Raw genomic sequence first — 25,088 nt, forward strand, 5'->3', positions numbered from 1 at the left:
TGTTAACAAACAATATGTTTTGTAAGAACATAAGTACAATGTCTTCATGTTCTATGTGTCTTTAAAGCAAGACACCTTTCTTAACAGCAGCTTAACAAGGAACCATTATGGGCGCCACATGAATAAGTTATTAAACCAGGAAGTAAGTTAGCATATTAGCTCCATGGGGTCTATCCTCTCAAACTCAATGAGGATTTTGAATGGGTTTTTGGTTAGATCCCTGAAAAAAGGTCTGTGGTTAATACAAGCTTAAGAGATGTTCACGTTTTGTAGTACGACATAAAATGTGTTAGTAAATACCCTCATGTGTGAATTTTTAAGTTTTTTCATGGCCTTAAAAAGACAGTTGCTAACAAGTGGCTAAATGAGACTACAGTGGTTGTCGGGGACATTAAACGTTATCACGTTGGACACAGACGGGAACTCTCTCACTAGTCCTCCTAACATCCTCTAGTCTTGTTTTCCAGTGCTCTTGCAAACTCTTCTAGATTGTAAATTATGTTAATAAACAATTTATTAGGCTATAGATTCGCTAGCTTGTCAGAACACCTGGTTAGCTTGTCGGAGATCGTCTGAAGCATAACGGCTGTGACGTTGAAGTCATGCGACCGTGGTGTAATTCACTATAGCATAACGTTAGCTTTTTACTTTCATCGGCTTCATTACTGCTTCAAACTAAATAAAAGTGCTGTTTATTTGTCCTGCTCAACAAAACGTGTACGCATCTGAAACATGTGTTTGCCACAGAGCGTATTTTCTGTAATGATCCAAAATCCTATGCAAAAATTCCATAGGTGAATTCTCAATAGACCCCATGGTGATGCTACTTCTGGGTTGGCCTTAAAAAATACGTAATTTTGTTTGCTCTCTATAGGATTATGCTGAATGCTAAAATTCTGTATTACAACTGAAGGAGAGGGATAAAGTCAGTGAACTGCAATAGCCTATACCAACAGTTTTTAACATTAGCCACCATAAGCAGCAAACCATCTGTGTGTATTAAACTTAGAAAACGTGAATTTATTTGCTGACATTTTTTTATTTATAATAGAAAGAATGTACATAGCAATGCTTTAGTCTTAGTACATGCATGTTTTGTTCTCAATTTTATAACTGCCTTGGGCGTCTCGCTGGCTCACACTGGTAGAACGTTACCATCAAGGCCGAGTCCTTGCTGTGGCGGAGCCGGGTTCGAATTCGGCCTGTGCTCCCTTTGCCGCATGTCCTCCCCTCTGTCACCCCCTTTCTATCTGTCTTTTTCAATAAAACATGAAAAATACCCCAAAAAATAATCTTAAAAAAACAACAACAACTGTCTTTATTTTACAGCCACAGATGCCTCAGGAGTGTGTTTCTGGGGTTTCCCACGGGTCTACTTTGAGAAGTTTAGCATGCTGTCATAGAATACAGCAACATGTGTACAGACAGGATCCTCTCAAATGTTACATGTCTTCTTCTATTTCGTGATCAATGTAGTCTGTTTTAGCAGAAAAAAACATGTGACTATTTAAAGTCACCATGTGTAATATTTGAAAACTTGAGACTCTGTTTCCCCCCAGTGGCAGTATGATAAACAACACTGTGGGGCACTCTACTACATCCAAATCCCTTAATATCCAACCCGGAGAGACACTGACATAAATGGGCTGAAATCAACACATAGACTAAAGTATTTTTCTATAAACAAAATGTAAAAAATAAAATAAAAGAATACCTGACTTTATTTATGATCTCTAAAATACATATTTTTTTTAAAGTGACTCTGCAGCAGTATTTCTTTTTTTTTTTAGAGTTGATATCATTATCAAACAAATTGCCTGTGTCAGGGTATGCCTCTGCTCTGACTGAGTCTATACATGCCTTCAGTAATCAGTCCATCTGTATGACTGCTGGGCAAAGATTTTATGCCATTTCCTCCAGCTATGACTGAAATCTCATACCTGTTTCAGCCGAGGTTCAATAGTGATCAGCCTTTATTCTACACGTCCTTTTGTGAAAAAAAAAAGCCACATTCATCAAGCAAGCTCAGAGCTACGCCCTCTCTATACAGCTTCAGGTGAACCCTTTAAATCAATGGCATGTTGGATTCTAAAGAGGCCTTTACACAGGAGACATGGCTACAAAGGAAAGAAATATGACCACACAAATAATGAAATTATATGACTGGGGACAGGGCTGTGTGTGCAAATACTGCCTCGGGGTATAGTTCAATGTAATGAAAATCTCCTTTTTCACAGAGTTTTAGTCTTTCATATTCCACACAGTGTAATAGTCCTTTCTTCAGAAATCCTTTGTAGAGTAAAAAACAGTGTGTGGTTGTGTTTTCTTCAACAGCTGGTATTGGATGGACAATCTAATCACAGCCAAGACCGTCAGCTCTGGAGGAGGTGTTGGAGGAAGTAGCAAAGGTAAGATGTGAGAGGTGAACAAAACCAGCAATGCAGTGCTGCATACACTTTATTTATATATACTGTTTTTCAACAAATGCATAACTGACTTTAAATGAGCTGATCAGTGTATAATAATCAGTGTACATGTATTTAACAATTGAATTATTCTTTACAGTGGTCACCAAATCAGTAACAACTACTCAAGTGACATCTCAAAGTAAGCAATGCCATCATCTTCACACCTAGCATGCATAATTATCACATGCATGTGATAATTATGCATAATGCGGTTATGTGAAAAGGGTCAAACCAACAGTGAATAATCACTTCAATGTGGGTTTGTTTCAATTCACACAATTAAAGTAAGTTTAAAGTTTAAACTGCAACATCCAATGCTCCTTGAGAAAATTTCCCTCAAAATGTAATTAAGAATGGAGTTTTGTTGGTGATTTCAAGTGGGTTACATTCTTTTTGGCAATGTATATGTTAAATATAACATTCATTCTGTTGCTTTGCAGCCTTTCAATGTGCAGGAATGCCTTGTTTTGGGGGGTTTTCTGGACAATAGGGGCAGCAAAGCCTTTGGGACTTTTCAGCTTTATTGTCCATGTTATAAAAGTAATCAAAAAGTAATCAAGTATACAAGTAACATTGTATAGTTAAGTTATTAAAAAAGGGTAACTAATCTGCTACACCTATCACATTTCAAATGTAACCTTTACAAATAGTACACACCTTGCTTTGCTGCCACCAGGTGGCAAAAAAGTATCGACCACTAGTGAAGGGACAATGAAGCCTCATGAAGCATTTGCTTTATTTTTTGAGCCCACTAGATGGTGGTTTTGGCTTAAAAAAAAACCCTTTAGCAATGATAACTGAGTGTGTTTTCAGCCCTTTAGTGCCATCTAGTGGAATCCGTCAATAAAGCAAATGGTTTATGATGCTTCGTTGTCCCTTCACTACTGAACACAGCTTTGGAGTATGTTGGGGTTATTCTGTTACTCAGCTTCTACGAGCTTTTTTTGTTTGTTTTTTTTACATTTTTATTACACATTACAGATTATGACCCCAGGCTGTACCAGCTATGTTATATGTGAGTCATGAATCAATCTCCTATTAGGGAGGATGGTTTTATATATGGAGCATGTTCAGGCACACTGTCAGGCAAGCGGAGGCTTACCTGGGGAATGTTATTTTACAAGAAAGAAATAGGTATTCACGTTATAGGTCAAATGTAAGCTTTTCCAGTGCAGTCTTGTAGCTGAAACTGGATTTAGGCAGTTTGATATGTGTCATCCTAAACCCCCACAGACATGTCATCTCAGTATTGGATGAGGGCTTTGATAAGATAATCTCTGTCTTTAGGAGATGAGATAAAAAACAAAACATGTGGATGATTTTTTTTTTTTACAAAATGTAATAAATGGTCAGTGTGAAACCCCCCCATTTACCTTTTTCCTTTCTGCTCCTCTAGATGGTCTTTCTCTGAGCGCAGGTGGGTCAGGTGAGAGAGCTGCGTCCAGAGGCTCTGGTAGCACGAGCAGCACAGTTCTGATCACATCCAGCAGCTCCCACACTGCCAGCTCTGGTGGATCCGAGGCCAGCAAGGGTACTGGGGGCATCAGCATCTCCACTCTAGGAGCCTCCTCTGCTGTATCCTCAGGTGGAGGGAGTTCAGCAACTGCAGGGGGCTCAGGAGCAGGAGCAGGGGGAGGTGGAGGTGGAGGTTTTAGGGCTTCTGGAGGGGGTTCCACAAGCATGTCTTCTGGTTTTGTGAGTGGTGGCAGAGAAGGAAAAAGGGAAGGAGGTTTAGGTGCTGTGACAGTTTCGACAGTGACGAAGACCAGCTATGCTGCAGGAGGATCTGGTGAAGTGAAGAGAGGTTCGTCCTCAGGAGTCACCTATTCGCCTGTTGTAAAGGATAGAGGAAGCATGGTCATCACAGCAGCAGCTCTCGCAGATGTCTTTGATGGTTAGTCACAGGTCCCGTTTTTCATGCTGGTTTATAGAACTGTCTGTTTTTTCCTGTTTTGTTGACCCCATATTTGAAAGCAAATGCAGCAAAATGGCCCTCTTGGATGTCTTGATGGTAAATAAAACATGATAAAGTTTCCTCGGGCACCCTACTAGTAGAGTAAATGTAATGAAATACCCTCTAGGATACCCGTAAATAGAGAAAACATGATCAATTGCCCTCTAGGGTGCCTTTCCAGTCGAGAAAAATCACAAAATGCCCTCTAGGGTGCCCATACTACAGAGAAAACATGATATAGTGTCCTCTGGGGTGCCCCATATAGGCTAATGTACTGAAGGATGGGAAAATTTCTGCCCTACTGCATGCAGCTTGTGCTCTCCTGCCCTTCAGACAGCCTGAGTCGGCCATTGGAGTCCAGCAGCATGAATTTACAGCATTTGAGGAGGAGAAAATAAACTGAAAGCTAATATGATCTTGTTTCCATGTTTCAGAGAGTTCAAGTACAAACTCCTCTCCAGAGTACCAAAGGAAGGAGTACGGTAAGGTTTACTTGAATCTCAGGCAACTGACAAATGGATTGTGGAGTGTGCACCTTTATTCACACTGCCAATGGTTTTTTTTCTTGTGTTTTTAGGCACTTCAACTTCTGCCACCAGAGGGAGAGCTCAGAGCAGAGGTACCCTGGTTCCTCTCTGACACAGAACATTTAGTTATAGTACATGAACAATGTATATAACTACAAACTTGAATTTAAATTTGCCGATCATTATCATACATTCAAGCAATAATAATATTTAATGAACTATTTGTACTTTCTTTAGAGAGCGAGATCAGAGCCAGGCTCCAGAGTGCTTCTCCTACAGCTTGTTGTGAGTAGAGCTCTTCATCCCCAAATGTCTGTTTCTTAAATTTTAATTTATGATGCAATAAATGGGAACTACAGACAGGGTGGTTGTCCGTTTGATGCCCACTGTCAGCTGTGCTCTGCAGGGACGGAGCTGGATGACGTGAAGCGTTTGCTGAGAGGAAAGCGATCCACCAGCACCAGCCCCTCTCGCTCCCCTAACAACACGCTCCCCATCCCCAAGAAGGCCAGCGTGGAAACCAGGACCATGTCTGAGAGCTCCAGCACAGGTTCAACCCATCTATCTGATAAAATTCATACACATGGGGGCACATTCACAAAGAATCGATTGTGGCCACAGATAGCACCATGAATTACGCGTCACTTGCAACCACTATCTGACCTAATATAATAATGATATAATAGGACCTAATATTAAATGGACTGCACTTATATAACGCTTTGGATAAAAGCTTTAAACTACAAACTGTGCACATTCACCCATTCACACACACATTCATACTGGTGGCCGAGGCTATCCTACAACTGTGTGGGAAATAATTCACACACCAGTGAACGCAGCATCAGGAGCCATTTGGGGTTCAGTATCTTGCCCAAGGATACTTCGACATGTAGGCTGCCATGGTCAGGGATCGAACCACTGACCTTCCGATCAGCGCTCTACCAACTGAGTCACAGACACCCCAGATATTAATTAATTTTCTGTGTGTTCTTCAACACATCCAAAAGATAAGACACACAGACACACACACACACACACACACACACACACACAGTCCACTTTCACACAGTGAGCGTATGTGAGCGTAGTTGAGACTGAGACGGAGGTCTTTTTGCTTATTTAGTTGACCTTATGTTGGTGCTCATAAATGTGCTTCTTTTACCACCAGCTCTCTGAAGACAGTGATAATTTCACTCTAGCTGCATGTGGCTATTAGCGCTGGTGTTTGTGAATTGGACTTTTTAAGCAAAGTGTCTCATTTGAATTAGCCTGGGTATACCCATGCTGCCTCCCGCACTCGATTTTGTTTCAAACTGCAAGGCGGTTCCATGGCCGATTCTTAGCCCTGCTTTTGGTATCCAATCACAGAATGAGGAGGGACGGCAAGACGATGATGCGTACTATTCAACAGACGGAAGCTTGTAGTTTGCTTACAGATCCAACATGGCTGCAGCAGACGCGAAGCTGTCTTTCGATCTAGCTGTAGACAGTGTTCTAGATAGTTTAGAGCAAAAGTTTATTTTAAAAGAAGAACAACGTTTGGCTTTACACTCCTTTATCACCACCAAACAGGATGTTGTAGCCTTACTTCCAACAGGATTTGGCAAAAGCCTAATCTACCAACTAGCCCCGTTAGTGGCTAAGCTGATGCGGTTTAGCGAGACCCTGGTCGTTGTGGTCGTCTCGCCATTGATCACCTTGATGGAGGACCAGATAAAATATATGTCTGAAGAGTGTGCATATGTGGAGTGTCCTTCTTCCTTCATATATATCTTGCACAAACGGCAATAATCGTTTGGCGCAATTGTGTAAACATCAGTCGTCTTCTGCCTTGATGCTTCCTTGTCAAATTTCTGTTGCTCTACATACGTCATCTGGTATAATTGATATGACTGGGTAAGAGCTATGTACAGACGCTTATAATATACATTCGTAGCGCCCAATAAACGGCTCTGGACAATTGTAAACCACGCCTCCTCTATGGAAAAATGAATAGGTGGTCTCCAGACTATATCTCATTTGTGATATAGTCTGGCATTAGCCAGGCGACATTTGAATAGTAAGGAGCCAATTTTGCATGACATGTATGCATACTACCTCATTTAAATATATGAAATAGTACTGGAGCATTGAGATGCAATATGAATATGCAGCCCAGTAATCGGTGCAATTCACCCTTTGCAGCTGCTTTTAGAATTACTCAATCTATTTTTGCGTTCCTTTCAAAATTCGCCCTGGTTCCTTTTAACATACCACAATATGGAGTTTTAATATTTGTTTAACTATTTGTTTAACAGTACATTTTCTGCATTCCACATGCCTTCAGTTTTATATCTTGTGTCTACCACTTTTGTGTCTTCTCCACTAGAGCAATATGGCAGTATCTGGTCTGGAGGTGTGAGCAGTGGCTACAGTTACAATACCAACCCCAACAACCTGTCCGCTACCTCCACACTTTACACCTCAGGTCAGTCATATATGATAACCAATAACATCAACAACCTGTTGCCGGAGGATATAATGCCGATTACATCTAACCATTCTCAATTAACTGTTGCAGGGTTATACCTGAGCAATGCAGTGACTGTATTTAGAGCAGCACAAACAAGATTTAAATGACAGTTTCCTTAGAGATTATTTATACAGTAGCATCAATGAACTCTTCACACTGAAATCTGCATACTCATTTTTGCATAGTTAAATAATATTATTGTATTATAATGATTGATTTCTAATAAGTACATCGCTTTAATGTAGCTGGTAGAGGTGCAATTTACCAAGGGTGTCCCTTTGTGTTGATAAGGGGTAGGGACACGATAACAAAATACATTTTTTAAGGAGTCAACATTTGAGAAAACAAACTGCAGACAACATAAAAATACTCCGCATAGAATGCACAATAAGGTTGGGGCATTTTATTTGTATTTAGTTTTTTGTTTTGTTTTTAGCATACACTACTTTTTTTGATAATATATATTTATTTGTTTTTTATATTTACATTGCAATATATGTTTTCTTACTTTGCAAATTTACCTTCCTCAAAGCATTCCCATTCATTAGGTTACATTTCTTGGTTCCGACTATTTTTAGCACACTTTTAAAAAGTCCAGAGCATCCCCAGTGTAAATGCCACCTATGTTTTTTTTACATTATACACTACTAGCTAGTTTGTGGATTCACCCCTGTAATCAATAAAGTCTATATCTATAATAATACGGCCGCCCCCCCTCATGCCTCCATGGTTGAAAAAGTGCGCTAAAGTGCCCTCAAGAGTGGTGAAAACGAGAGGAATTGCCTTATTGGCTGCCCTTTACACGTGCAAAAAATGATTTGGTGCCCTCTCGGGTGCTCCTTCATACAATAAATTATGATGATGTACCCTCTAGAGCAAGAAAATTTGATAACGTGCCTTAATGAGTGCCCTTCTACCTGTCTGGTGCCTCCATGGCTGAAAAAGTATTGCAAAAGTGCCCTCTATAGTGGTGAAAACGAGAGAAAGTGCCTTATTGGCTGCCCTTTATACATGAAAAAAATGATAGATTGCTCTCTAGGGTGCCCCTTCATACAACAAATTATGATGCTGTTCCCTCTAGAGATTCTGGAATACGATATCACCCAACTGTGAAAAATGTTATGTGAGGTGTTTAATCTCATTTAGCTCTCAAAGTGCAGAAAAATTCATGCATTTTACTTAAAAAATATACAAATTTTCTCCCAGGGGGGCACGCATCATAGCTTTTTGTGTGCTGGTGGGGCCCCATGTTGTGCACAATGTGCCCTTTTTATTTTTTCGCCCCTGCCTTTCACACAGTCTGAGTCCGCCACTGATGAGATGCTTACAAGGCCTGAATTTATGCTCTAAGTTTTTCTTTCTGGGCTGTGTTTTATCTGTGCAGGAGTGCAGAACAACCTGACACTCAGCTCTCCCTCCATGAGCAGCGGACTATCTGCCAGCAGCACTGGTGATTCTCTTCCTGTCATGTAACAGCCCACTGGGATTTCATATCCTTAGCTTGACACTGAGAGTGCTGTACCTAACTGTTGTTTTTCCTCTCTGTCTCAGTTCCTATGTATGGTGTTCAGAATAATCTGGCAACTACCAGCCCCATGGTGCTCTCTCCCACTGCAACCAACACACAAATGGGTAATGCAGCCAATAATAAAAGCAGAGTTGTCCATAGATATTCTTCTGATAATATTCTACTGCAACAACACAAATGTAAAAGAAGACATAATAATTCTCAACATTGAACATTTCAGAATCAACGAATATTAAGATTATGGGGGAAAAGAGTGAAAAATAACTGTGTGTTCTGTCAGCTTTAGTACTATAACATTAGTTAGGATCATGAATTACTGTCTGAATGTGCATGGTTGTCTCCTCACAGTTTATGGTGTGCAGAAAAATGTAGCTGGAACTGCAATCAGCCCAACCACAGGTGAGCCATTAGATATGTGTGCTTGTTTGTGAAACAGAGTTTACCCACTTTTGTTGGACAACATTAATTAGCCTTTATACAGTTATTATCAGTGGTGGAGGAGGTATTGATTGATTGATTGATTGATTGATTGATTGATTGATTGATTGATTGATTGATTGATTGATTGATTGATTGATTGATTGATTGATTGTCTTTATTCCGAACATGCAAGCAAGTAAAAAAACAACAAAAAAAACAAACAAGTTTAAATATTAATAGATGAATAAATAAAAAACAAAACAAAAAAGCAAAAAAAAAAATTGAGAAGACAGACACTTTCTGCAAGCTCGAAAGGGAGTAGGAAGAAGTAAAAAAAACGTATCGAGTCCTACCCCTTAACAGGTCTCTATATCTATATACATATGAATAATCAATATAGTCATATACAAATATTATAAACAATTATATATATATATATATATATATTATAAACAATTTATATTACATTGTAAATACCTATACATGTATATTGTAAATTATTATATAAATATAAATATTATAAACATAAATACAATTACCATGTGTATTACAAAACTACAGTCTACATATGTCCATGTTACAGAGGCTTTTCTTAATTTATTCACATCCTGTACTTAAGTAAAAGTACTAATACCACACTGTGAAATTACTCCACAAGTAAAAGTGCATTCAAAACCTCACTGTAAAAGTACAAAAGTATCAGCATCAAAATGTACTTAAAGTATCAAAAGTAAAAGTACTCTTTATGCAGAATGGACCCACTCAGATTGTTTTATATATTCTAAATATATTATTAGATTATTTGTATTGATGCATTTATGCTAGCAATGTTTTAATTTTTTAAAGGTATGGCTCCTTTTAACTACTTCAGTATAGTTTTTCATTATAGATGAATCGGCTGACTGTTTTCTTGACTAACTACAGAAACCTTCACAATGTTTATTTTTTCTGAACAACAATTCATAGGTAAAAGATCATTTAAAGAGAAGCAGCTAATCTTCACATTTCTGAAGCTGAAACCTTGACATGTTTTTGCAAGAAAAATCCAAGAAATTTGAAATGAAAAGTGCAGTAGTTCACTCTGAAATGTAGTGTAGGAAGTTACATGAGAGGAAAATACAAGTCAGCTCAATTTTGTATTTAAGTACAGTACTTGAGTAAATGTATTTTGTTACATTTTGTTTATCATAGAGCATCATATTGTAAATAAATATAATTACTTGGAGTTAAAGCATATTACAGTGACTGCATTGTTTATTTGAATGATTCTGTGCGCATGCAGTTCAAAATGTGTTAATCACAGAGAAATGACAGTTATAAACAGAGCACAGTAGGTCTTCATTGTATTTGAGTTGTTAATGTCTTGTTGTGTGTTTCTCACAGTGAGACCCAGCAGTCCCATTAATGACGAGTCCTCAGGCAAAGACTTTAAATTTGTGCTGATAGAGAAGGAGAACGCTCCTGTGAAGAAGGAGACGGAGCGGCTCATCATGACCAAAGACACGGGGAAACAGTTCATGTCTGCTGCACCTGCTACTGCATCTGGTAATACAAATACAACCAAGTAATACTGCTTATATACTGATATAGTTTCCCACTGACTCAACTAGGTTTGTTAGTGTAAAATCACTGAAGATGTGTATTTCTTTTTGATCAGTAATTCAATAGTGTTGTTACGGTCGTGACTTGCAGGTATCTTTTCTGGGGACTCACTACAGAGAGAGAAACAGAAGCTATCATCCAGCACGATGGACGAAGGAACAGATGCTAAATGTAGACTGATATACAAGAAATATTTGTGTTTTTTGCATTTACCACATACATTATACAGTATTTCTTGTTTTGACATGTATTTATTTGCTCTTTCTTTCTACTTTTTTTTAAAGCTGCGACCTTAAAAGTTGCCACAAAAGACAAAGCCACCTATGCAGGTAGTGTATAGTCTGATTTTTACTTTTCTCCTTCGACTATGATGTCATGTATAATTTGGATTACAGTCCGATCCTACCACACTCCCACTAGGTCTGGTGTACATCTTAACGTGATGATAAAGTGGGCAACACCTTTTGCTCTTTGTATTTCCTACAGTTTGTTGAAAAAATGAACTAAAGACAGTCAAGTGCAATGTTTAGAAATAAGTGGATAGTATAAGTGATAGTTTGATATTGTAGGAAGCTCAAGTGAGGAGAATGATACCAGTCTGATATCTGAGAGTGCTAACATTATTTTCATCTGACTCAGCTCAAAATGTCCAACTAATATTTTAAGAAAAATATAGCAAGTTAGGAAAAAGGGAAGAACTATAAAAACTCAATACAGCAAGAGATTTAAGTAAGAAATGTGTTGATGAATACAAACTTCTCATTAGGGCCACGGGGCAATCGCACCGAGCTCTATTGTTATACTGGGGATTTTTTCTTCTTCCTCTTCCGGACACAATTTCGTCCCACTTCTAGTCAAATTATATATCAAAATGTGCGGTTTGATCGGGATCGGTGTGCTATTACTTTTTTCTACGGAATATGATTTTTTTTCAAAAAGTCGCAAAAAACTGCCCAAAATTTTGCATTGAAGTGAATGGGACATCCAAAGAAAAATGAGCGAAAAAAAGAACAATAATTGGAGATTTTCAAACGTCTACTTCTCCGACATAATTTCACCTAGAGACTCCATTTAAACTTTAAACAGTAGACACAAGTCTTGTGTATCGGTGTATTAATCCACGTTTCGATAGGTCATATAGTTTTTTATCAATCCCTGTTCAATGACCATGATCATTTTTGGAGAAATTCTGAGATTATAATGGGTGTGTATTGCATGGAATGTTCCTGTCACAGTGTGTGACATCATCGCCAAAGTGTAGAGGGAGAGAAAAAATTGTCAAAAAATACATTTGAAAACTGCGCTCCAGGCCGCAAATTCCACTCTAGAGAAATAATTTATACATAGAAATGTAGGAAAATTTGTCTTCTCACTCACAATCCTCTGGTAAAGCTGTCAGAGTTACAGTTTGGGCGTAGGACGCACAGATGCGCCACCAACACGCACCAACAGCCTCATTGGCTCCCATATTAAAAACGCAGGAAGATTTCTGTAGAAAAGCTTATTTAACAGTTTTCAGATCCCTCTTACAAAGCTATTTCTTCATTTTTCTTCACAAAACACATATGTAGCTGTTCAGGAAGAACTCATGACGCTCAAAGTGAAGTCGGATCAATGATAGTCATTATGGTTTTGCCAAAAATGCTTTCTGATCAAGGCCAGAAATTCCAGTTCCAACATTCTAGCGGCATTTAATTCTGTTGATTGCTCTGCTCTGATTGGTCGACCCCAACGCCTTTGATCATTTGATGTGATTACAGTGTGTACACTCCTCCAGATACACATGCTTCACACACACGTCACGTAATTTTCTAGTTGACATTACAATACTAAAGGCTTGAACGTTTTCTGTAGAGGCTGCTGTGATGAATCTAGACCAGTTTTCTTACTTCTAACACAAACAGAACAGGAAATCATGCATCTGTATTTTGTTTGTCAGAGATCCGTAAAGACGAGTCCGGCTTCAGCTTCTGCTCCTGCTGCAGCTGGTGGAAGTGGCTGCTCGGCCTCCTGCTCAGCCTGCTCCTCCTCCTCGGACTCCTCTTTGGACTCATCGCTCTTGGTAACACATTTATTCTGTAGCAGTTATTTACCTTCCGAAGGGGCACTGAAGATCATATGCACATGTCCATCATCTTCTCTCATCTTCTCTTCTCACAGGTGAAGAAGTGAAACGTCTTAAAAACCGTGTTGATGCTCTGGAAGCCATCACCGGCACTGCGTCCGCCCGTTCCAGCCGCTTGTCCTCCTCTGGCATCAACATCATCGACCCTCTGGACTCGTCATACATCGAGAGGAGTTCTTCTGGGTCTACACTGACCCGCTCTGACAATACCATTAACCTGGGGGCTACTGGGGCAGGGGGAGGCGCAGCAGGCGGATCAGGACAGGACAGTGCTGCCCTGCAGAGAGCTGTTCAGCAGCTGGTCAGGGCTGAACTCCGCTCGGATGCTTTAAGAGGTACAGAAAAATGACACACTAATCAGTAGTGAAGGAACAATGAAGCTTCGAGAAGCATTTGCGTTATTTTTAGACCCCACTAGATGGCGTGCTTGGCTTTAAAAAAAGTCTTTAGCAATGGTAGTTGAGTGTGTTTTCAGCCCTTTGTTGAACAAAGAGCACCATCTAGTGGACTCCGTAAATAATGCAAATGCTTCACAAAGCTTCATTGTCTACTATCTTTATGTAAGCTCATCAGCCCGTTCATTCGAATTTTTATTTGATCCTAACTTTTTTTTTACTTTTAGATACACTTGCATACTCACTAAAAGGGGAGAAAGGAGATCCAGGACCTAAAGGCATGTTTGGACGAATCATAACATAATTTTGAGATTTTTTGTTGCTGTTGTTGATATCTATAATAAGGCAGGCTGTTTCTTTACAGGTGATGCAGGGTTTCTTGGACCAAAAGGTAAGGAACTGTCCTCCATATGTGTTCAAAATGTTATGAATATTAGTGATGTCCAGTTTAGCTTCATAAACCATTGTTTTTTTTTGTTCAACCCACTAGATGGCGCTCTTGGTTTAAAGACAAAGGCTCAAAAAGTGGCAGTTTGGTGTGCTTTCAACCCTATATTGAACAGAGAGTGCCATCTAGTGGGCTGAGAAAATAAGGAAAATATTTCATTAAGCTTCATTTGACCATCATAAATGGTTACCAAGTCTTAACAGTGTGCAACAAACAGTAAGTTTCAAACTGGAACCAACAGCTATAAATTGGTCTTTTGCAGGTGAAAGCGGCTTTCCTGGCCTGCCAGGTGAGACTGAGTGCAAATGTGTCGTAGCTTTTTCCTTCCCACAGAGGTGACAAACTCACTGCCAGTTTATTTCTTTAGGCCCTCCTGGGCAGATGGGTCACCCAGGAATGGAAGGACCAAGAGGACCAAAGGGAAGCACAGGTAGTATTAAGTTTAGATAATAGTTCTTATAGTTCTCTGAGGATGAGCAGTCACTAGGAAAAAGAAAACATAAGCTGAGTCTCCCCTCCTTTGTAACCAGGGGAAACAGGTTCTGAGGGCCCACCGGGCCAGAGGGGCCGGGATGGAGCAATGGGCCCCCGTGGAGAGACTGGACCACCAGGTTTTGGAGAGAAAGGAGACAAAGGTAGTGTATGTAACCTGTTGAATCATGGCAAGTTTTTAATTGATTGTGAACAGTCTTTGATAATGAAATGGGGTTTTGTCAGGATCTCAAGGTGAGGCAGGACGTCCTGGTCCTGCTGGTGCTACTGGACCTGTGGGGCCGAAAGGTAAGGTCAAAGGTCGTGATGAAGTTACAGGCCAGATTGTGCTTGTTTTTTGTTGTTTTTTTGTTTGGTTTTTTTTGGCCATGTACAAATCACTGTAACCTATATCACTCTTAAAATAACATGGTAAACCAACTGCAACATATGAACAGATGCTAAAAATGAATGGCCAATATGATTTTCTTGTTTGATTTAGGTGTCATGGGAGAGCAGGGTATATCAGGAAGGCCTGGTAAAACTCCACATTAATTTCTTCTTTCATCTGTTATTTCATATTGATTGCCATCATGTGTCAAATCTGTAATTTGCGTGCAGGTGTTCCCGGCATTAAGGGTTTCCAGGGTGAAGCAGGAGCTCCAGGACCAAAAGGTACATTTTATCTTGTTTTCATGTATATGCACCTGTATATAAACAAGAATAACAAGTCTTCTTAATTTGCCAAAAAAACAACCTCTATGAATTTGCATGAATGAATCCTATGAATCCAATAATGATATGCAACAAAATAAATAATGGTGAAGTTACTGTGTCTTTGCAGAACATTGATTGAAAGTTAATAGCAGTATTAATCAGTGATATAGTGTATGTAAGGATATGTCAGTGTCAGTTCAGAGAGCACCACTGACGCTTTTTATTGTTTTTATTGCAGGTGATCGAGGAACACCAGGGCAGCCAGGAACCAAAGGAGATCAGGGAGAGAGGGGACCACGTGGACCAGCCGGTGTGTTCCAGAATAACTTTACATATCATCAACAACATGAAAAATGAGCTGCCATTACCACTGCTATTCAATTAAGTGCTAAAGTGCTATAAAGCAGGGGTGGTGGCTTTTTGGGCTCTAGGCGTTTACTCAAAAGCCCAGAATCTTTTAGGTTTTTGAATTGCAATCAACTTTGTGTCATGTCCATCCATCTCCCCATCTCAGTCTCTCTGGCTGGACCAGCAAACCAGTGGAGACAAGCTCTGTTACTGGGGAGATATGGATATCTATAGGCCCACACTAATAATGTCATGGGAGGTTGTTCGATGCTACTACTACAATGCCCCCCCCCAAAAAAAATAAAATAAAATAAAATAAAATAAAATAAATTAAATAAATACATAAATATTAAATAAAATAAAAACAAATTAATAAAATAAAATAAAAAATTAAAAAAATGATGTAGTAAATTTATTTCTGTTGGCCTAGTACTGAATTTAGATTATTGAAGACCGAGTTTACTTTGTTGTTGTTTGTTGGGGATCCTTGATTTGCAATTAGCAGTCCGGATTAGCAAAACATTCTTTCTTTGAACTCAGTTCCAGCATGGTATAAAAACGTGCATATAGCTGGGGCAAAAAGGAAAAAATATCTCTTTGGGTGAGCATGCCCCAAGACCAGCCTTGGTTTAGGCTGATCCCTGAATGTTTACAGTGTCTAACTCCGCCTCTGATAATGAGCGACAATGCCTGTGAAAAAATGTGTGAAACAAAAAGTCAAGGTTGTCTTATTTTATATGAGGTACTTATCTAAGGCTTGCATTTAATTTACCTAAGTGCTTTACCGGCATTACATTCATAACTTAGGTTATGTAACATACATATTTATTTTCACCCCAAAACTTACACTAGGTTGATCTAGAGTATAAGGGGGTAAGGAATGGGTTGGAAGACTTGTTGCAACAAAACATACTGTATGACCTGATTAGATGGCATAATTGTTGTTATTATTATTATTATTTTGAAGTTATGACTAAACCTATGACCCATTAATCTTCCTTAATATGAAAAGTGAAATTCATAAGCAGTAAAATACAATCAATTGGCTTTTGGCTAATAAGGCTTATGTTAGCAAACTTTAGATAGATATTGCTGTGTAACTGATTTCTGAGTCACTTCACTGGCTTTGTGAGCCTTTTGCACTTGTGTCCCTGCTACAATATGATTTAGCTTTCACCATCATCCCATAACTGCTACTTGTCAATAGCTGCTAGCTGAGAAAAGTTATATAGTAAACATTAAAGCTTTTCCAAGAATTTTGCTGATTTGAAAATAACCACTAAGTTGTGACAGGTTGAAATAATGTTTTTTTCTTTAATGGTTTTTGCTTCATTGGTTAAAGGTGAACCAGGTCAACCTGGACCACCTGGCCCTGCTGGACCAATGGGATCTAAAGGAATTTCAGGTGAGAAAATCCCTGATTATTTAGAGTTGTTGTTGAGGCAAGGATTGGAATGTGATCTAGACTGTTCCTGTATGCAGGTGAAACAGGTCCGATGGGACTTCCTGGTGTGAGAGGATCCCCTGGAGTTCCTGGAGATGCTGGTCCCCCAGGTACCACCACGCAGTTGTGATGTAATCAATTGTGTTTCTCAAATAATGCCTGAGGAATGTCAGTCAGCTTATTTTAAACTGATGAGACTGAGGCTGAAATTATTGTTACAGTATTTTTATTGGGGTTTTGCTAACTGTTTGTATGAGGGGCTGTGTAGGACAAAATGGATCATTTATACAAAATGGTAAAACCACACAAATGCAGTAAAAAGATTCTGCTGCCATGTTTGCAATGCTGTCAGGCTGTTGCTAGCGCTAGCTTGCTAAGTCACTATGAAAATGTTGACAAATTTAGTGTGTAAACATGCTAACATTTGATAATTGGTACGAAACACAACATTCTAAAATCAAAAGTAATTTGTTTTGGAGAATTTTTGACTTGATTACATCAGTAATTACAATTGATTCACATGAATTCCTCAATAAAATGAAATACAATAAAATATTTTGAAATATTTCAGTGTGAACCAAAGGGGTGGAGCAACTGATTTATTCACCACTAGTTTGCCTAGTTATAAGTTAACATACACACTGACACACGTGAAAACTAGCCTACATTAAATCAGGGTTAATTCTTGTTATCCCCTTACCAGAGTTCTCCAAAACTAAAGACTTAATCAAACTATTGATGTACTGTACTGTATGTCTATAATGCAAAGCTTCATGTAATCAAACACTACATTGTCTTTCAGGTGAACCAGGATCACCTGGTAAAATTATCGCGCCAGGTAACAGTGAACTTGTACGAGTTAGACATAATATATAAAACTTAGGAAAACATAAAGTCTTTTAAAATGTACCTGGTCTCTTGCATTTTGTTTCTAGCTGGCTCCAATACAGTGGCCTTACCTGGACCACCAGGGCCTTCTGGGCCTCCAGGTCCTGCTGGAAACCCTGGTTTGTCTGGTCCCATTGGCCCCGCTGGAGTCCCAGGACAACCTGGTAAATTCAAACTCTTGACCCATGTTTAACATCTGGGATGAGTCAAAAAATGAGAGATGGATGTAAGATTATTGATACATGATGAATAGATTGGCTTTCTGTGATGGTACATTGATGTTATCATTCAGGATCAAGGGGAGGAAAAGGAGAGAAAGGAGAAAAGGGAGACCAAGGAGAGAAAGGAGAAAAGGGAGACCAAGGAAAACCTGGAGAGCCTGCGAGTGTTACGGATTCAGAAACTGTCACTGCCACCCAAACCAATAGTGAGCACCTCTTTCTTTCTTTCATTCTTTTCTTTGGCACCACTTGGTGTTGGAGTTGAAAATAACAATCTGGTAGATAGAAATACCCAATGCACCCTCTATGTTTTCAATTCTAACAGAACTTTCATCAGTGGCTGGATTGCCTGGCCCACCAGGCCCTCCAGGACCTCCCGGAGCACCTGGTCCTCAAGGTCCTTCTGGTATGTCAAAAGCTATTTGGAAAGATATTAAGGGAATTCAGAGACAATTGAGATAGGTGTTTAGAGCAAACTCACGATTATTTAATAGCTGCTGTGTCTCTTGTTTAGGCGAGTATAAACAGGGTCCTCCAGGCCGCAAAGGACCTGCAGGAGAGCCAGGTAAACAAGAATATTACATTACACAGACAGACAAAAAGAGTCCTAGATCATCAGCATGCAGGATGATTTAAACTGTGTCACAATAGAAAGTTATATTTTCTGCTGTCCAAATGTGTAGGTTTACCTGGAAGTCCAGGGGAAAAAGGAGAACCTGGCAGCTTTGTGCCCACCTCAGGTTGGTGAAAGAAATCTCATTCCAAAAATATTATAATTCTTAAGACCTGGAGACGTGTCACATTTAGATTCTAATATATTTGTTTGTCATATTTGATGTGTTCTTTGTGGTTGGTCCTAGATACCTTCTTTGCTGGACCACCAGGACCACCAGGACCTCCAGGCCCGAAAGGTTCAGGAGGTAAGTTTGACAGAAGCCTCTAACAAAAGAGTTCATAGAGCTGTATTTATATTAGTCACACATAAAAAAAATAAGATTCAAATTAGTGGATGTTTTAGATGTCAGTGCAAGATAGGAATTAGAGTACTTCTTGAAAATGGTTGAGAACTTCTGGTTCACAGAAATGTTCATCTTATTGTTCATTGTTCTTAGGTGACCGAGGACCACAAGGGTACCAAGGTAAGAAAATTGCTATCTGTTGCATACATCATAGTGTAAATAGCTAAAAAAGAAACATATCGTAATGTAATGATGATTGTTTCAGGTCAACCAGGTCAACCAGGTCTTCCAGGGAGTCCAGGGGAACCAGGTGCTGGTATGTGAACAATTTAAATAAGATGGATTACTGATAGATTCTATGGGAGTATGCTTTATCTAGGAATCACTATTTATGGACAGAAAATAGATTTTTAAGTTTTTGAAGAAATACACAGCAGGTGTTTTCCAAAGCCTTTGAAGACTTTTTACTTAACTAAGCTTCTAAATTTTTCAAAGACTTATCTAGCATTAAAAAAGAAAATAGATTAAAATGACTGAGTTAGAATCTATAGGCAATGGGACAAGATTTTGGAATTGGAAGAGTTCAGTTCCCATTCTGTTTCTAGAAGACCAAGTAGTATTTACCAAGCATGTTTGAGCAGGCTTTGGTAAAATGCAACTGAATAGTTCATCTGGAGCAAAAGAGGTGGAATAGAGGTGGGATTACATGGATGTTGTCAGGATAAAATAAAACAATAATGTTGAAGTTTCTTAGAGGAACTGAAAAACATGACATGCATATGGAAGAATAATATCGGCCTTTCCCCCTGATGTGAGTCAGTGTTTGGTTTTCATTTCAGGTTTTCCAGGTCAGCCTGGACCTAGAGGGCCTGAGGGTCCACCAGGCCCAGAGGGGCCGGAGGGGCCAGAGGGGGCACAAGGACCTAAAGGTAAACTTACTCAGCCAACTGTTTTGATCCTCACTATTACATTTTTTGTTTTACCATAGATCATGGTTCCCAACAAACACATTCTGCTGATGCTGACTGTGTTTCCCCATCTTTTCTTTTAGACAGCGAAAGTTTTTCTCTCATACTGTTAACATGTTCTTTGCAGGCGATGCAGGAGTCCCTGGTGCCCCAGGAACTGCTGGTAAGATCATCCTTAATATCATATCAAATCAAAATTTATTATTATTATATTTATTATTAATAATAATTATAATATATCTAATAATAATATTTAAGGCAACCTGCATCCAACAAAAAGTATCAATACACAAAATATTGTAAAAACTGGAATATTGTTTCTCATTGGAAGTATACCCCTTACATGATTTACAGTCCAGGAGGCAATTTGACCTGGGGTTAATAATATAATAAAATATTGAGTAATAGAGATTTCATCTTTAAGGGGAAGTCCACTGATTCTACACACATTTACTTTGTCTTTAAAAAAAAGAGTCCCCCCCCCCTAAATTCTGCTGGATTTGGTATCTGCAGCTTACAGTACTTCAGCAGTGGATCCACCCCTAAGTCAGTGTAGATTCTACTTGGTCAAACGGTACCGTTAATAATTAAGCAGCAATAGTTATTTCATCTTGGAAAAATGTTTTAAAAAGCTATATATTCTATGAATATTAATTTAAGAATTTGTGTTATCATTTCAAAGCCTCATACAGTCCTGGAGCCCAGGGTCCACCTGGAATACCTGGAACACCCGGTCCAGCTGGTCCAGCTGGTCCACCTGGAAGAGATGGAAGTGGATCAACAGATGTGGGCCGGTACATTGCAGAATACCTTCAGAGTAAGCTCTACTTGTTACCAGCCACAAAACAGTGTGGCTATTGTTTGAGTGCAAAATGTGATCCTAGAGACTCCTATCCTAGCGGAAACTACTACAGGTTTTGAGTACTATGCCAGGCGTTTATATGTCTGTCTGTGGACAGATTTTGTCACTGTGATATCATCACAACAGTCATGAAACCTAATAGATATGTAGCACAAAACAAAATCAAGGCTGAGCATGGGTTTGGTCTGGGCTAAGGTCCCCGGAAGTAGGCTGGTAGGAGGTAGACCCCACGGCCCCACTTCACATCCCTGTTCTGATATTGCGGCTGCGGTGATCCCATTGTAAGATTCATAGTTTATGTTTTTTTTTCCTACATGACATTTCATTAGAGAATTTTTGTTTTCAGGCGGCTCATTCGCTCCTGGAGGCCAAGGCCCACCTGGACCACCGGGACCACCTGGTCCACCTGGAAGAGATGGAACTGGATCTGGATCATCTGATGTGGGCCCGTATATTGCAGAATACCTTCAGAGTATGTATTCATTTACTTTGGTTTATGTACCACTACGTTTGAAACAAAGAGCTAAGTCAAGTGATCTATAGGTGACAACAATCTCTTAACATGCAGGTAGTGGCATCAGGCAGTACCTGGCTGGACCTCCTGGGCCTCCTGGTCCTCCAGGGGCCCCAGGGTCTTCTGGGGGCGCAGGGCCTGCTGGGGATGGGCTCGTGGATGATGTGGCCAACCGTGTTATTGCCTACATGCAGAGTATGACCAATCACATCATAATGTCACATACATGTGAAAACCTTTTTTTTTTTTTCTAAAAGTAGTCACCTTATTTTTACCTTTTCACCAGGGACTCCTGGTGCCCCTGGTGCCCCTGGTCCTCCAGGCCCACCAGGCTCCATCTCTGTCAATGATATCATCAACCTATTACAACGTAAGTCTTATTTTCGGGTGGTTAAAATTCCCAGATTTCTTACAGATGGCAGTAACTCAATATTTGAATAGCACCCATGACATTTCTTAGCTTGATACACAGCTCTTTAAAGCATATCATGTGAGACTTTTTGCCAAAGGGTGTCCATTATTTTTGTCTAGGAGAGGACGTAAGGAGATATGTTGCTGGTACTCCTGGTCCACCAGGACCTCCTGGAGCTCCAGGCGGCCAAGGCAGTTACATCAACACCCAGGAGGTGGCTAACCGTGTCCTTTCCCTCATGAATGGTGAGCGCTAAACATGGAGCTACAGTTTATCAATTCAAATGTTTTTTTTTTCTGTTGGGGGAACATGAGTGTGATTGACTGTGTTGACTGTCATCAGAGAGAGGGATGGTCGGTATCCCTGGACCCCCGGGTGTTCCTGGTATACAAGGTCCACCTGGACCAGTAGGTCCACCTGGACCAGCAGGATTTGCGAACTATTACAGTTCAGACATAAGTGACTACCTGCAAAGTGAGTCTGACTGAAAACATCATCAGTTAATGAGGAATTAATTTGACATAATATGCTGAAACATCTGTTCTATTGTGCCAAAGGTGTCGCCTTCAGAGGCCCTCCTGGCCCCTCTGATCGAATCCAGGGACTGGTTTCCAATGCTGAGCATGCCAACAGAGAGGAATTGAAAACAGAAACACAACCATACATCAGGAGTGAGTTTATGGAATACTTAATCTTTTTAAAACATCAGAAAATGAGAAAAAATGTATAGTAAATTGTAAGTGTATGACTTGTCACACAGCTTGAGGTAATTCCTAGTCCTAGACTTGTTTAAGGGCTTGAGTAGAATTTATTTAAGATAAAATAGCTTTTTGGGGAAAGTATTTGACTTACAGTATTTACAAAACAAAAACTGTATAAAAGTTCAGAAACGCAGTTAAGGATTATGCATTATGGTTACAAATGAGCCAATGTTTACTAATCAATTGTATCTTCTGTTGTATTGTCTTCAGGTGACATTTTAAGAGAATCTATGTTTGGACGTCCTGGTGCACCAGGCCCCCCTGGACCCCCTGGACACAAGGGAGAGCCAGGTTTATCCGGCGACTACTCCAGTATGGCTGTCAAAGTAACTGATTACATTAAATGTAGGTGATCTAAAGAGAGTTTGCTATAAATCTCATCACATATCTTTCTCTCATCTCTCTGAACCTTGCATCAATGTGTCATTATTGTAATATATGACTACTTACCTGCCTGAACTCCACTGAACTTTACTGTTGTCCACATGCAGCTCACGGTCTGCTCCGTGATGTTGTGAGGGACTCTGAACGTCATGTTCAAGGACCTCCAGGACCTCCTGGCCCTCCCGGACACAGCCAGTGGGTTAGTTCCCCTGAAAATGTCGTGGATGTGGTGGAATACATCAAATGTAAGTCAATATGATCTTTATGTCAATACTTATTATAGACATTATATGACCTCATTGAAGTCAAAGACTAACTATTTCAAGGACCAATAGCAATCATTATGAAAGTCACTTTGTTGATGCTTGAAATGTTTGAGTTTGCTGAACTACATTTCTGGTCCGTACTGTTTTTGAAAGTACTGTTGTAGTCAAGTGATGTAGAGCAAACTGTACCCAGCATACTGTTTGGTGGAGTAACAGTTAATAGGGGTTTTCTGTTACTTTCAGCCCGTGGTGTGCTACACGACATTGTGAAGGAATACAACAGTTATGTCTTCCAAGGACCTCCAGGACCACCCGGCCCTGCAGGTCCCCCTGGACACAGCCGGTGGTTTGGTTCCCATGGAAATGCCACAGATCTGTTGGAATACATCAAATGTGAGCAATTGTACTGCGATCTTACAAATCTACAAATAAAAATCCAGCTCATGCTCTGCTATGTGATTTCGAACCAAACCACAATAAATGCGCCACCCTCGGAGCAGTGGGACCACCTGACCCCTAGATACCCCACAGATACTGCTGATTGTTTGGTTCGCACACGAATGCCACTGATTCAGTGAAATTCATATCAAGTACAGAAGAATCTACATTTAAAAAATGTAACAATTGAAAAGAAGGATGAAGTAGCTAAAAGTTGTCTGATAACTGAATTTGCCCTCCACAGCACATGGAGCCGTTGTAGGACCACCTGGGAGACCAGGACAGAAAGGGGACGTGGGATTCCCGGGACCAAAAGGAGAGAGAGGTAGATCTGGCCTGAGATATCTAGTGACAATAGTTGTTTTCATAGTGGTTACAATGCTTCTTAATTAATCATGAGTTTTTTCTATGCGATATTTGCTTTGCTTTTTTCTATTAAATGAAACCTAATCAGACATGTCTCATGGGTTTACCTGGCATTAGTCTATGGTAACAGTCAACAATGGCTCTATCTATTGATTCATATGAGCAGTTATTTACTTTGGCTTTGTGGACACAGGTGAACAAGGCCTTCCTGGGCGAGAAGGACAAAAAGGTGACAGAGGTCAGTCGACAGCTTTATTTGACTGTTAATGACAGTGATTACCAATTGAAACTTCATGAACCATTAGTTGTTTTTGTTGACTCTAATAGATGGAATTCTTGCTTTAATGAAAACGGCTCAAGGAATGGCAATTCAGTGTGCTTTCAGCACTTTGCTGAACAGACAGCCCCATCTAGTGGACACAGAAACCATTTTTCCCCCACAATCCTTCATTTGGCCATTACTTGTTACTGATTTGACATAGATTGCTCAATCATTCATACTGGGATTTAAACTTGTTGAAATGTTACAAATTTACATTTAAAAAGTGCATTCATTGTTGCTTCATCACAACAAGATTATGGCGAACTCCTTTAAGGTAACCCCATGACCTCATTTTCAGTCTCAGGCATTAATAGAAAAGTGTTAATGATTTTGATTTCAATTTTGGTTTTAGCAGTTTTCTCATGTTAGCTTTACTTCAAAATAACAAGGTAACAGAGTGAATCTATATTTACGATAAACAACTAGTTTGAACTTTAAATATTTTGTCTTTGTACAGTTTTTAGTTGAATATGTGTCAAAAAGGATTAGCAAATGATCTGGGTTTTTTAAATACGTTTTAGACAATGTAGCAATTTTTTGGGAAATTCCGGTTGTAACAGGTAAAATTTAGCAACACTAATAAAACTGTTTGTTTGTATTTTAGGAGAATTCGCTCTGACGACTAAAAGGAGGAGGAGGAGGGACGTTGGTGTTTAAGAGTCAAGTTGCCGAGTACTTTAAGTTAAATCCTATGTGGAGTCTGGTGTGTATAAAGAGGGAACATGTATTGAAACACATTTTATCTGCTTTTATGAACTATTTGTG

The 25,088-nt window shown here is 39.6% G+C and overlaps 1 protein-coding gene across 1 annotated transcript; it reads left to right on the top strand.

Annotated features, from left to right (window-relative positions):
- The first annotated feature begins 2,344 nt into the window (after positions 1-2,344).
- LOC131968956 (collagen alpha-1(XVII) chain-like) lies at positions 2,345-24,980 on the top strand. The gene is given in 51 exon segments (XM_059330040.1): positions 2,345-2,408; positions 3,865-4,116; positions 4,183-4,362; positions 4,857-4,904; positions 5,000-5,041; positions 5,187-5,234; positions 5,356-5,499; positions 7,321-7,419; positions 8,849-8,914; positions 9,016-9,096; positions 9,341-9,391; positions 10,796-10,957; positions 11,105-11,185; positions 11,299-11,343; positions 12,954-13,076; positions 13,175-13,474; positions 13,762-13,812; positions 13,899-13,925; positions 14,245-14,271; positions 14,350-14,412; positions 14,513-14,617; positions 14,700-14,762; positions 14,956-14,991; positions 15,075-15,128; positions 15,409-15,480; positions 16,861-16,923; positions 17,001-17,072; positions 17,765-17,800; positions 17,898-18,014; positions 18,170-18,277; positions 18,397-18,477; positions 18,586-18,639; positions 18,752-18,811; positions 18,932-18,991; positions 19,184-19,210; positions 19,296-19,346; positions 19,870-19,959; positions 20,126-20,161; positions 21,192-21,332; positions 21,429-21,569; positions 21,661-21,744; positions 21,906-22,031; positions 22,129-22,260; positions 22,344-22,457; positions 22,758-22,892; positions 23,039-23,176; positions 23,441-23,590; positions 23,638-23,787; positions 23,880-23,960; positions 24,195-24,239; positions 24,928-24,980. Coding segments are annotated over 51 exon segments (4,629 nt in total).
- Positions 24,981-25,088: the final 108 nt, after the last annotated feature.

The sequence above is a fragment of the Centropristis striata genome, chromosome 1, assembly GCF_030273125.1.
Source record: "Centropristis striata isolate RG_2023a ecotype Rhode Island chromosome 1, C.striata_1.0, whole genome shotgun sequence".
Classification (NCBI taxonomy): Eukaryota; Metazoa; Chordata; class Actinopteri; order Perciformes; family Serranidae; genus Centropristis; species Centropristis striata.